The following is a 13,958-nucleotide window of genomic DNA, read 5'->3' as shown; positions in this document are numbered from 1 at the left end:
GAATGAAAATGATTGTTACTTATTGGCTGTAATATAGGAAATCCCTTATGTAGATACAAGAAATGAAATAATAGGCCGGGCGCAATGGCTCACGCCTATAATCCCAGCACTTTGGGAGGCCGAGGTGGGCAGATCACGAGGTCAGGAGATCGAGATCATCCGGTTTCACCTGCTAACACAGTGAAACCCGGTCTCTACTAAAAATATAAAAAATTAGCTGGGCATAGTGGCGGGCATCTGTAGTCCCAGCTACTTGGGAGGCTGAGGCAGGAGAATGGCGTGAACCTGGGAGGCAGAGCTTGCAGTGAGCCGAGATTGCGCCACAGCACTCTAGCCTGGGCCACAGAGCGAGACTCCATCTCAAAAAAAAAAAAAAGAAAAGAAATAATAAAAGACAAACTTTATAATCGATTATATAGATTTTTAAAAATGTATGTAAGTGTCCTAGCTTACAGTTTTCATTATTTTTTATGTTTAAAAGATCCTCAGGTAGAGAAAAATGGATTATAGATATAACTAAACATTTTAGGATACCTGAAAATGTTATGCAATGGAATTGTAGCTTAGTTATTTGTGTCCCTTATAATTTTAAGATCAGTATGATAAAAATTTCTACCTTCGATTTCTAATTTGTTTTTACAGAGAGATTCTCCCTGAGAAACAAGCAGAATTTTTTGAACCATGGGTGTACTCATTTTCATATGAATTAATTTTACAGTCTACAAGGTTGCCCCTCATCAGTGGTTTCTACAAATTGCTTTCTATTACAGTAAGAAATGCCAAGAAAATAAAATATTTCGAGGTGAGTCTTTTTTGCAGGACGTTGAATCTTGCATTTTTTTAGGTTATGAGTTTATATAAATGTATCATAAAATATGTGATTGTGGCCTATGCAGTTTTAAAGTCTACTAATTTTATTATATGTGTTTTAAAAAATTGATATGTGAGTGGCTGGCAGTTGGATAGCACTCTAAAAAGCTAGCAGCATTTTTTGCCCTGATGCTAATTTTTTGCCCTGGCTAATTATGTAAGATTAACAAGGCCTTTCAAAGTGTGGTCCCAGGACCAGCAGCCTTGAGCATTGCTTCCTGCATCAGAAACCCTGGGGGCAGGGCTCTGCCACCTGTGCTAGGAGCTACCAGGTGATTCTGGCACCTAGTGAAGTTTGAGAACAACTGGATTAGCATTCTGGACGCTTCAGTCAGTCACGTGATGAGCCCACCTGGGAATTACAGGGTGAGATGAGAAAGAGGGAATGGACTTAGTTGTGTCCATGGCTTCTCACTAGCCGCCACCTTCCCTCCTCTTGTTCTGACTGGCCTGTGCCTTGAAATGTCTGCAGAGTTGATTCTCTCTCCTGTCTTCATTGGATGTTGGTAACTTGAAATGGATTCACCCCTCTGAAGACAGGCTGGGAACCACTGGATTAGGATACAGTCTCCTGATTCTTGTTCAGTGTACTAACTTGCTGTTTTTTTGACAGGGAGTTAGTCCAAAGAGTCTGAAACACTCTCCTGAAGACCCAGAAAAGCATTCTTGCTTTGCTTTATTTGTGAAATTTGGCAAAGAGGTAATTTTTAAATGATTTATTTTAGTGTTATCATGAACTATTTTTAAATGAATGTTTATTGAAAAAATCCTAGTGATCATAAATAATTATTTTAAGAATTGGGGCTGGGTGTGGTGGCTCATGCCCTAATCCCAGCACTTTGGGAGGCTGAGGTGGGCGGATCACAAGGTCAGGAGTTTGAGACTAGCCTGACCAACGTAATGAAACCACGTCTCTACTAAAAATACAAAAATTATTCTGGCGTGGTGGTGCACGCCTGTAATCCCAGCTCCTCAGGAGGCTGAGGCAGGAGAACCACTTGAACCCCGGAGGCAGAGGTTGCAGTGACCTGAGATTGTGCCACTGCTCCAGCCTGGGCGACACAGTGAGACTCTGTCTCAAAAAAAAAAAAGAATTGTGTCGGGTCAGGAGACTGGGGGAGGAGAATTGCTTGAACCTGGGAGATGGAGGTTGCAGTGAGCCAAGATAGTGCCACTGCACTCCAGCCTGGGAAACAGAGCGAGACTGTGTCTCAAATAAATAAATAAATAAAAATAAAAACAAAAGTGTGTTTGCTAAATCTAGAGTGGGAGTGAGGTCCTAAAAAAACTAGTAGAGGAAGTTATTTTGCTTCAAAAGTCCCTCATTCAGGCATGGTGGCTCAAGCCTTTAATCCTAGCACTTTGGGAGGCCAAGGTGGGTGGATCACTTGAGGGCAGGAGTTCAAGACCAGCCTGGCCAACATGGTGAAATCCCATCTCTATTAAAAATACAAAAAATTAGCCAGATGTGGTGATGAGTGCCTTTAATTCCAGCTACTTGGGAGGCCGAGGCAGGAGAACCGCTTGAAGGATGGCAGAGGTTGCAGTGAGCCGAGTTGCACCACTGCACTCGCCTGGGTGGCAGCACGACTCTATCTTACAAAAAAAAAAGGCCCTCGAGCTCTCTTAGCGTAATTCAATTGAGTGATGACAACTCAAAATGAAATAGATTCTTGTTTTTCCATGTAGTAGGTATTAAGCATTTCAACAAATTAACTTTCCTGGAGGTTAGTGTGTAATTTGTAAGTGAATGTGGTCATGTCAATAAAGACTACATGCCCATTTTTGTATTTGAGAATAGGGCAAATTCTTTTTAGTTGATTTTCAAATGTAGGCTCTATTCAGATATACATTATTGTCTTCTTTCTTGTTAAGGTGGCAGTTAAAATGAAGCAATACAAAGATGAACTTTTGGCCTCCTGTTTGACCTTTCTTCTGTCCCTGCCACATGACATCATCGAACTCGATATTAGAGCCTACATTCCTGCGCTGCAGGTAGGTGTTGTCTTGACTGTTGTGAGTCCCAGAGCACATGGAAACACCACGCTCTTGCCAAGGCAGTCCCAGCAAGCGTTTCCTCACAGGCGTACCCGGGTCAGGGTCTGTTTCTGCCACTTACTGGCTTTGGGACTTAGACCCTTGGTGACTCTGAACTGCACTTGGAGGTCGATGTGAGAGTTAAACCTGTGTGTCTTGAAAGGCTGCGGTATACCACAGCCACAGAGACAGCTGCTTGCTTTCCTCCTAATTACCTGGACTGCACACTCCAGCAGTGTCGGGTGTCCAGCAATAAAAAGGTGTATTCATTAGAAACCACAATTACATGGTGTTTTTTTTCCTTTAAATCTTTTATTTCTTATGTTTTAGTTTAACTTGTTTGTGTTAACATACAGATGGCTTTCAAACTGGGCCTGAGCTATACCCCCTTGGCAGAAGTAGGCCTGAATGCTCTAGAAGAATGGTCAATTTATATCGACAGACATGTAATGCAGCCTTATTACAAAGACATTCTCCCCTGCCTGGATGGCTACCTGAAGACTTCAGCCTTGTCAGGTAAGGTTTAGAAGAATTACGATGTGTATTGTAATTAAAATGGAAATGGAATAACTATAATAGGTAGGACTGTATTTTTGCAACTTCTGAAATGTAAACCCAACGTGTTCAAAATATGTTTGATTGCTATTTTTGTAATTTCCCTAATTTCTCTGACTCTAATTGTGATAAATATAGTTGAGGTATTAAAAATATTTTTCATTTACTCCCTTATAGCTTACTAAGATTTATAAAATCTTCAAAGACAAGGACTGTCTTAAATACCTTTAAATTTTTATGGCTCCTAATACACTGCTTTGCAAAAAAATTTGTTGAATAAATCAGTGAGGAATTAAAAACTTCAGAAAATTCAATAGTGATTTTGTATTTTTACTTTCACTAGATTTTTATTGCTTTTTAAAACATAGCTGATGAAGCACACTAAGGGTAGCTAATTAAGAATTGGGAAAAAAGTGTCATCATAGAAAAAATAGGTTTGGGAAAAGAGTCAAAGGAAAAAATTATCTGTCCAGGTAAAAATATTACTAGTCAAGAAAAAAAGTAGGACTTAAGAGTTGGGATGGGGCACAGACTTACTTAAACTGGAGTGAAAAGAGACCTTGTCATCCAATGCAAGCGAACAGATTCCATTGGGAGAAAGACTGAAGTATTTGTAAGAATTTAAGCTTTACTATCTTCAAAGTAGAAGTCAAGTATTAATTTGTAAGGTTTTTTCCTTCATGAGGCCAAAAAAAGAAATACAGAAAAAAAAATTGTGAGGTTTTACTTATATAAATCGTTATTTTATTGTTAAATCTTACTGGCTTGGAAACATTAAGTAAAAGTTGTGTGACAGATTTCATGCACTGTGTCTGGTTTTTGTGACATCCGCGGTACATATGCAGAGTTCATGAAGAAAAGTCACAATTTTTTTTTACAGATTGTAATAACAAGTATGTTTTAGAGACCAAAATTACAAACTAGTTGATCTTTATAGCTTTTAAAATTCACATTTATGTAAGGAGTGCCATAATTTGAGTGTTCGTGACAAATACATCACTTAGTAAAATGAATGTATCCGATAGCATATATCTTTGTAGTATTTAATTTTCTTTTTTGAGTTCTGTTAATTAACTCATTGAAAAGATTTGTATCAGATTAATAAAGGAAGTTACTGTGATTGTTTTAAAGGATTTGCCTGGGCCGGGCGCGGTGGCTCAAGCCTGTAATCCCAGCACTTTGGGAGGCCTAGACGGGCGGATCACGAGGTCAGGAGATTGAGACCATCCTGGCTAACACGGTGAAACCCCGTCTCTACTAAAATATACAAAAAAAAAACTAGCCGGGCAAGGTGGCGGTCACCTGTAGTTCCAGCTACTCAGGAGGCTGAGACTTGAGAATGGCATGAACCCGGGAGGCGAAGCTTGCAGTGAGCTGAGATCCGGCCACTGCACTCCAGCCTGGGCGACAGAGCGAGACTCCATCTCAAAAAAAAAAAAAAAAAAAAAAAAGGATTTGCCTGTTAAACATATACTCTATCTAGATTATTCGATCCTTGAGAAAAACAGAAAGTAAGCAACATTAGGTGACAAAACAAAATCTATCATGTTAGAGATGAAAATTAGTGTTTTAATAACTTTTTTTGATATATCAAACTTCCAGAACAGTTGCAGTAACAGTAAAAAGAACTCCATGAGTTCTCTCTGGATTCACCAGTTATTAAGATTTTGTACCATTTATGTTATCGCCTGTACTTTCTCTATTGTGTGTTTGTGCATGTTTTTACATTTACATGGGACATTTTTTTCGGAACTGTTTGTGAATAAGCTGAAGGTATCATAGATCTTGAAGACTTCATTGTATATTTCATTTATTTATTTATTTATTTATTTATTTGTTTGTTTGTTTGTTTTTTGAGACGGAGTCTCGCTCTGTCGCCCAGGCTGGAGTGCAGTGGCCGGATCTCAGCTCACTGCAAGCTCCGCCTCCCGGGTTTATGCCATTCTCCTGCCTCAGACTCCCGAGTAGCTGGGACTACAGGCGCCCGCCACCTCGCCGGGCTAGTTTTTTGTATTTTTTAGTAGAGACGGGGTTTCACCGTGTTAGCCACGATGGTCTCGATCTCCTGACCTCGTGATCTGCCCGTCTCGGCCTCCCAAAGTGCTGGGATTACAGGCTTGAGCCACCGCACCCGGCCCATTGTATATTTCTTAAGAGTGAGAACATTTTTACATAACAACAGTATTATTATCAAAATCAGGAAAGATAACATGGATACATATTCTTCCAAGTAACAGTCAATAGGCACATTTTTCACTTGCCCTATTAATTTATTTTTTTAGCTGCATTTTTCCTGGTTTAGAATTCAGTGTAGGATCATGTGTTACTTTTAGTTGTAACTCTTTAGGCTTTAATGTGGGATAGTTCTTCAACCTTTCTTAGTTCTTACGATTTGTCATTTTTGAAGACTGCAGGCCAGTTAGTTTGAACAGTGTCCTTCCATGTGGGTTTGTCTGATGTTTCCTCTTGGTGAGTTTTGGGCTATGCCTTTTTGACAGACCCTGGGTCCTCTTCAGGACCCTTGGTGTCTTTGCTGGTTGTTTCCACTCTAACCATTTGGTCAGTGTTTGCATCATCTTTTTGTGGTCATCGAGTTACTATTTTTCCCTCTTGTGAGTTAGTAATTTGAGGCATTCCACACTCCACTTCCTAAAGTGATCAGTCCTGAGGCCTTTAGGTGGTACAGAGGAAGGTAGATGCTGGGCAGGGGGAGGTCCCAGGTGCTCCCGAGGGCATGAGGAGGTCATCCCCCACGGGGTGACCTGGCATGGGGTTTACCCAAGCCAGATGAGGCACCCACGTGTTGGGACAGCTGTCTGGGATGTCGGGGTGCACCCAGGAGGGTGATGGAGGTAGTAGTTTGGTTACACACAGGGGATTGAACAAATACGTAAATTCATTGAGAGTAAGGGAAACTAGGTTTCTCATGTTGGAGTGAGCTACAAATACAGAAAGACAGGAAATTGGAATGGACACTGTGGAGCTGCATTGGAAATGGGTATATCAGTGTGAACCCGTTGTCCTCCTCCTCCCTCTGCGTCTCCCCAGTTATATATGTGTGTTCACATATGGATGCATCTAAATAAATGTGGAAATAGGACCGAGAGAGAGAGTGTGTGTGTGTTTGTGTGTTACATATACTCTGACCTCTGAAGGCACCTGCCTAGGAGTGTGGTACCTGAATAGTAACAGGCAAACTTGGCACCCAGGTCATGGCCTCCAAATCTCATTTTCTTTTTCTTTTTATTATTAATTTTTTGAGACAGAGTCTCACTCTGTTGCCCAGGCAGGAGTGCAGTGGCATGATCTTGGCTCACTAAAACCTCTGCCTGCTGGTTTCAACTGATCCTTCCCCCTCAGCCTTCCAAGTAGTTGAGACTACAGTCATGCACCACCACGCCCAGCTAATTTTTGTATTTTTAGTAGAGTTGAGGTCTCACTGTGTTGACCAGACTGGTCTCGAGCTCCTGACCTCAAGTGATCTACCCACCTTGGCCTCCCAAAGTGCTGGGATTACAGGCGTGAGCTACCATGCCCAGACCCACACCTCATTTTCCATTAATGGAACCAGGACTCCTTGGTTCCAACCTGGGGCCAGGAAAATATGTTATGAACCCAGAATACTGTGTTTTATAGAACATCCAGAAAGTAAGGACCTGTTAAAAGCATGATGGGGGAAATGTCACAGGCAAAATTAGTGATGATTTGAGCATCAAAATAAATAACTTTAGAAACATTATAACCCATGTAATCAAATAGGAAGCAGTGAGCATATACAGATATAAATAAGTAAAATGAGTGAGTTAAAGTTTCCTAGTGGTTTTTTGTTTGTTTGGTGTGTAATAAGTTGTTATAAACTTAGCTTAAAATAGCACCCAATGATTATTTCATAGATTTGTAGGACACAAGTCCAGATGGGCTCAGCTGGGTTCTCTGTTCAGTCATATGACTGAAATCAAGGTGTTGGCTAGGCCAGGTTTGTTCACTCCCCATTGAGGTTGTTGGCAGGATTCAGTTCCATGTGATTGGAGAACCAAGGTTCCTGTCTCTTTGCTGACTGACAGCTGGAGCATGATTCTCGGTTCGTGGAGGCCTCTGAGTGTCCTCCTAGGTGGCCCCTACACCTTCACAGCCAGCATGGCACTTTTTGAAGTACCATGGTTTTAAAGTACCTCACCCAAACATGTACTAATGATTGAGAGTGAAAATAGTGGCTTTACAGCAGAGACACCTGGTAGAGCCCTTCTCAGCCCACTGACTAGCAGTAGGACTTGTGGGCCACACGTGCATCCTGATTTGGCTTGCTGAGGGGGATCTCAGTGCCGCTCTGAACCTCTCCTGTCAAAGACACATGGCCTGAATCTCCTTTTTCAGACAGCGAAGTCAGCATAAAGCTCAGAAAATTTTTCGGATAAGACAGTGAATCTTTGCTGTCTTGGCAGATTACATACAAAGAATGACTTCTTGGCCGGGCACAGTGGCTCATTCCTGTAATCCCATAACTTGGGTGGATCACCTGAGGTCAGGAGTTTGAGACCAGCCTGGCAAACATGGTGAAACCCTGTCTCTACTAAAAAGACAAAAAATTAGCCAGGCATGGTGGTGCACACCTGTAATCCCAGCTACTTGGGAGGCCGAGGCAGGAGAATCACTTGAACCCGGTAGGCGGAGGTTGCAGTGAGCTGAGATCGCTTCATTGCACTCCAGCCTGGGCGACAGAGTGAGATTTCGTCCCAAAAAAGAAAGAAAAAAGAATGACTTCTCATGGTATAGGCAAAGGCCTTGATCAGTAAACCAAAGAATCAAACTTTTCAAGGTTAAGTCACCTTTGCTAAAAATTTAACTCATTTAATATTATCTTTTCAGGCTCAGATAGTCACTTTCTGAGATTTGTCCTATGTTGTGTCCTTTCATATTCTGAAACCAATTGACACAACTTTCAAATACCGGTTCCCAGGGAGTCTGGGAGATCAGAACTATTCTCATAGAAATACTGAGATGTTATGCATGTTAACATAACCTCCAAATCAATTAATAAGTTTTTAAAACATTATTTCTGTTTCCAATATTGTAACTGCTGCTAGTTCTAACCCACAAAACAAAGATTTATGGGGGTAAGTCCCAATTCTGGCAAAAGATCCAGACACGAAAAAGTCTGAGACTCACTGTTTTATGAGGAACTACCCTCCTTACTTAAAAATGAAAAGCAGGCTGGGTGCACTGGCTCACACCTGTAATCCCAGGTACCATTTTGACTGACCGAGGGATGAGGATCACTTAAGGCCAGGAGTTCAAGACCAGTCTGGGCAACATAAGGAGACCTTATCTCTACAAATTGTTTTTTTTTTTTTGAGACGAAGTATCGCTCTGTTACCCAGGCTGGAGTGCAGTGGCGCGATCTTGGCTCACTGCAACTTCCGCCTCCCCGGTTCAAGCAGTTCTCCTGCCTCAGCCTCCCAAGTGACTGGGATTACAGGTGCGCACCACTGTACCTGGCTAATTTCGTTACAAAAATTTTAAAAATTAGCTGGATGTGGTGGTGTATGCCTGTGGTTTCAGCTACTTGGGAGGCTGAGGTGGGAGGATTATTTGAGCCTGGGAGGTTGAGGCTGAAATGGGAGGATTGCTTGAAGCTGGGAGGTCAAGGCTGCGCTGAGTCATGATTGCACCACTGCACCATAGCTTGGTGACAGAGTGAGAGCCTTCTCAAGAAAGAAAAAAGAAAAATCAGACTGGGTGCTGTGGCTCACACCTGTAATCCAAGAAAAAAGAAAAATCAGGCTGGGTGCAGTGGCTCACGCCTGTAATCCAAGCACTTTGGGAGGCTGAGGTGGGCAGATCACATGAGGTCAGGAGTTCGAGACCAGCCTGGCCAACATGGCAAAACCCTGGCTCTACTAAAAATAGATAAATTATCTGGGTGTGGTGCACACTTGTAATCCCAGCTACTCGGGAGGCTGAGGCAGAATTGCTTGAACCTGGGAGGTGGAGGTTGCAGTGAGCGGAGATGGTGCCATTGCACTCCAGTCCAGGTGACAGAGCAAGACTCTGTCTCAAAAAAAAAAAAAAAAAAAGCATGCATGCAATTGTATTTCTGTACTATTCTTCTAATATAGCCACACAACGACTTGTTAATTATATAACATACTAAACTCATGGTTCACCTAGAAAACTGGAGTGAGTAATTGAGAATAGCCTTACACACTAGCAGTATGTCAGACTCATGGAGCTCACAGATACCACTGTCTGCAGCCCCCCAAGAGACAGCATGTACATGCCTATTAGCATGACCCAAGGTTCCTACCTTCAATGGCCTATAAAAGCGAAAAGGAAAAGCACATAAACATAAAAATTGTGCCTTTTCATCAATATTTCAGTATTCTATTAATATTTTACTTAGAAATTATCAAAGTACCCAACCATCCAAAGTATCCATTAACTCAGTCAGTCCAAGGTTGCAAATTGCCTAAAGATAATAGTCTTCCAGTTGGCATGCTACACAATATAATTACTGGGGAAATAAAAACTTTACCCAGGCCGGGCGCGGTGGCTCAAGCCTGTAATCCCAGCACTTTGGGAGGCCGAGGCAGGCGGATCACGAGGTCAGGAGATCGAGACCATCCTGGCTAACACGGTGAAACCCCGTCTCTACTAAAAAATACAAAAAACTAGCTGGGCGAGGTGGCGGGCGCCTGTAGTCCCAGCTACTCGGGAGGCTGAGGCAGGAGAATGGCATAAACCCGGGAGGCGGAGCTTGCAGTGAGCTGAGATCCAGCCACTGCACTCCAGCCCGGGCGACAGAGCGATACTCCATCTCAAAAAAAAAAAAAAAAAGTTTACCCAGGTAATGATTCAATTTAGTTGGACATAAACTTATTACATTTTTCATAATCTTTTTTTTTTCCCCCCCCAAGATGGAGTCTTGCTTTGTTGCCCAGGCTGGAGTGCAGTGGTGCGATCTTGACTCACTGCAAGCTCCACCTCCCGGGTTCACGCTATTCTCCTACCTCAGGCTCCCGAGTAGCTAGGACTACAGGCACCCACCTCCACGCCTGGCTATTTTTTTGTATTTTTAGTAGAGATGGGGGTTTCACCATGTTATCCAGGATAGTCTAGATCTCCTGACCTGGTGATCTGCCCCCCTCGGCCTCCCAAAGTGCTGGGATTACAGGCGTGAGCCACCGCACTCAGCCACATTTTTCATAATCTTAAAAGTTATATGTGACTGTTTCAGATGTTGAAAAAGTTCTGGAGATGGATGTGGTGATGGTTGCACAACACTGTGAATGTAATCAGTGCCACTCAAGTATATACCTAAAAATGGTTAAAAGAGTGCATTTCATGTTATGTATATTATACCACAGTTTTAAAAAATGTTATTGAGAAGTAATGTTAGCTTATTAGCCGGAATAACTATAGGGAAAACAAACACAAGTAGAATAAAGTGTATGTTCGTATTGTATTTAATACTGATAGATAAAATAGACTTATATAAACCAAAATATTAAACTTGTCTGTTTACCACAGATGTGCCTTAATTATGTGAATCTTCCTAAATGATCCCAAATTGTTTTCTGTATGATTTTTAAAGTCTAGCACATTTAAAACACTGTTAATTCAACTTCCTTATTTTTGGAGAATTTTAGGAATACTCAATTTACATATCTGTATAAATCAGAACAGAGATCCTTTAAGAGACTTTATAATCTAATTTATCAATCCCCTCCAAATACTGGAGAACATTATACACAAAATTAGATATAGGTCTTTGTTGATTATAGACACATATTTGCAAAGACACATAGAGAGCTTAGTAAATAGTTTCAGTTCCACAACTTGAGCCAAAAACCAGGAGATACAGACATTGCCAAGACCAGCCAGCAGTGCTAGAGGAATTAAAGACACAAACACAGAAATACAGAGTGTGGAGTGGTAAATCATGGGGCTGACAGCCTTTGGAGTTGGGAGCCAGGAACAGAGATTTACCCACATATTTATTGACAGCAAGCCAGTGATAAGCATTGTTTCTATAGATTATAGATTAACTAAAACAGGAAACAAAGGGATGGGCTACAACAAAAAGGATGGGCTGAAATAAAGGGTTGGGCTCTGGCTAGTTATTTGTAGCAGGAGCATGTCCTTAAGGCACAGATGGCTCATGCTGTTGTTTGTGGTTCAGGAACGCCTTAAGTGGTTTTCCGCCCTGGGTGGGTCAGGTGTTCCTTGCCCTCATTCCAATAAACCCACAACCTTCAGCGTGGACATCATGGCCATCATGAACATGTCACAGTGCTGTAGAGATTTTGTTTATGGCCAGTTTTGGGGCCAGTTTATGGCCAGATTTGGAGGCCTGTTCCCAAATGACATAGAAAATGCTGAATTGTCCAGATATCAAAGATCTGTTTTTTCCAATGAACTAAAAATTCTTAACTTATTGGAGCTCAAAAAAAAAAAAAAAAAAAAAACCTCACTAAAAACTAGATTCTCTTATCATCTGTGGCCCATCAGAGAGTAGAACTCTTTAACATCTACCCATAGAAGGTCACCAAACAGACCACACAATTATAGAAAGGAAAAGAACTAGCTAGAGAGACAGAGCAGAGGTAAGATCCCACTGCCAGGGATTCATTCTGGAACCAAGAGAAGACTTGCTGGGGTTAAACCACCGGGAGGTGCCCTTCCACAGTGCCGCTCACCTGGCTGTGTCAGTGAATGCACTGGACATCTCAGAACTGTTGGAAATGACTTTATAGTTGTAGAACTATGACTGCAGAGAGAAAATGAACATGTGTCAGAGTTTAATTCAGCAGTTAATAAAGGAAATAGTAAAATGGTACAACTCGGTCCCATAACCTGAGTCTAATCATGAGAAAATATTAGACAAATGCAAATGGAGAGACCATGTATAAAATTACTAACATATGATTTTTTAAATGTCCAAATTATGAAATGCAAGGAAGTACTGAAGAACAGCTTCAGTCTAAAAGAGACTAAAGAGATAGGTCAACTAAGTGCAATATGCTGTCCTGAATTAAAAACATTGTTAGGTGAATGCTGAACTCTGAGTGGTGCTAAGGAGTGAATGTTGGTAATCTGGTTTGGATGGTTGTGTGGCAGTTGTTTGGGAGGCTGTCCTTGTGGAAAACACACATTGAAGCATTTGGGGCAGTGGGGTGTTGAGTCGGTCACTTACCCTCAGTGCTTCAGGAAAGAAATGATATACTCTTCATCCTCTGTAAGTATATGATTGCTTAAAAAAAAAGGAATTTATTATATGGGGTACTTTAACACTGTAAATATTCTTGTTCCTCATCAAGCTCACCATAATGGTTTTAGTATCCACTGACAATTCTTCTGAATCAGGTATTACTTTGATGGTTGCAAAATGGTGATTTTCTACCCCTATCATTTCTTTCATCCTAGTTGATGTTCTGCAAGAAACAGTTTTCCCTGTTATTTATTTATCTGTATTAGTAAGATTTGTGGATTCTTATTTTTTCAGTGGGTCTAATCTTTTGCCGTCATGATTGGTTTTGATGCTCACATCGTCCCAGATTTGGCCCGAGTGTGATGCGCGGGAGCCACTCCTGCGCCATGAGATGATTCATGCTCTTCTCGACCCTGGAGTCAGACACTTCCCAAGGAGCCATGTTCCGTTTGTCAGACACTGATGTTTAAAAGCAACCAACATTTATATTTTTTGTTTTAGAAACTTAGTTTTGTTAAATCATAATTTAGGATTTTAATGTTTCTATTTGACAGTATAGTTTGTTGTCGCTAATGTGCATTAAATGAATGAATGAATGCTATTTTAAATTTATTTTTGTTTACTATTGATAGATGAGACCAAGAATAACTGGGAAGTGTCAGCTCTTTCTCGGGCTGCCCAGAAAGGATTTAATAAAGTGGTGTTAAAGCATCTGAAGAAGACAAAGAACCTTTCATCAGTAAGAAGTCCTTTGTATTTTCTGTACCTTACATAATGCAGAGATCGGATTCTAACACTTGTGAAAAGTAAAAATCTTCATTTAAAATGTTAGTTGTTTTTGTATGCAAAGTAGAGTACAATATAAAAATAATTTTAATATATTGGCCAGTCATGGTGGCGCACACCTGTAATCCCAGCACTTTAGGAGGCTGAGGTGGGTTATTGCTTGAGCTCAGCCTGGGCAACATAGGAAGACCCTGTCTCTACTAAAAAATACAAAAAATTAGCTGGGTGTACTGGCGCATGCCTGTGGTCCCAGCTACTTGGGAGGCTGAGGTGGGAGAATCACCTGTGCCTGGGAAGTTGAGGCTGTAGTGAGCAAGATCACACCACTGCACTCCAGCCTGGGTAATGGGAGTGGCCTGACTCAAAAAAAATTAATATATTTTTAGCAATGAAAATATAAACTCTATTACCTGTTTTTTTTATTTTTTTGGTCTTGTTTTTCTGTTCATCCCTGCCTTCAAATGTATTTAGTGGATAATAAAAGGTAAATTGGTTCATATTA

At 41.2% G+C, this 13,958-nt stretch overlaps 1 protein-coding gene across 4 annotated transcripts in view; it reads left to right on the top strand.

Annotated features, from left to right (window-relative positions):
- PRKDC (protein kinase, DNA-activated, catalytic subunit) overlaps nucleotides 1–13,958 on the top strand; it is a 189,532-nt gene that overhangs the window by 28,465 nt on the left and 147,109 nt on the right. For all 4 annotated transcript variants that reach the window (XM_005563282.4, XM_005563280.4, XM_005563281.4 and 1 more), the window contains exons 18-22: nucleotides 643–802; nucleotides 1,484–1,570; nucleotides 2,746–2,865; nucleotides 3,264–3,423; nucleotides 13,303–13,409. In XM_005563282.4, coding sequence (XP_005563339.3) covers nucleotides 643–802; nucleotides 1,484–1,570; nucleotides 2,746–2,865; nucleotides 3,264–3,423; nucleotides 13,303–13,409 — 634 coding nt within the window. The remainder of the gene's footprint in view (nucleotides 1–642; nucleotides 803–1,483; nucleotides 1,571–2,745; nucleotides 2,866–3,263; nucleotides 3,424–13,302; nucleotides 13,410–13,958) is intronic.

The sequence above is a fragment of the Macaca fascicularis genome, chromosome 8 (assembly GCF_037993035.2).
Source record: "Macaca fascicularis isolate 582-1 chromosome 8, T2T-MFA8v1.1".
Lineage (NCBI taxonomy): Eukaryota > Metazoa > Chordata > Mammalia > Primates > Cercopithecidae > Macaca > Macaca fascicularis.
Note: the sequence above shows the minus strand (reverse complement) of the source record. Positions and strands in the feature narration are given on the sequence as shown.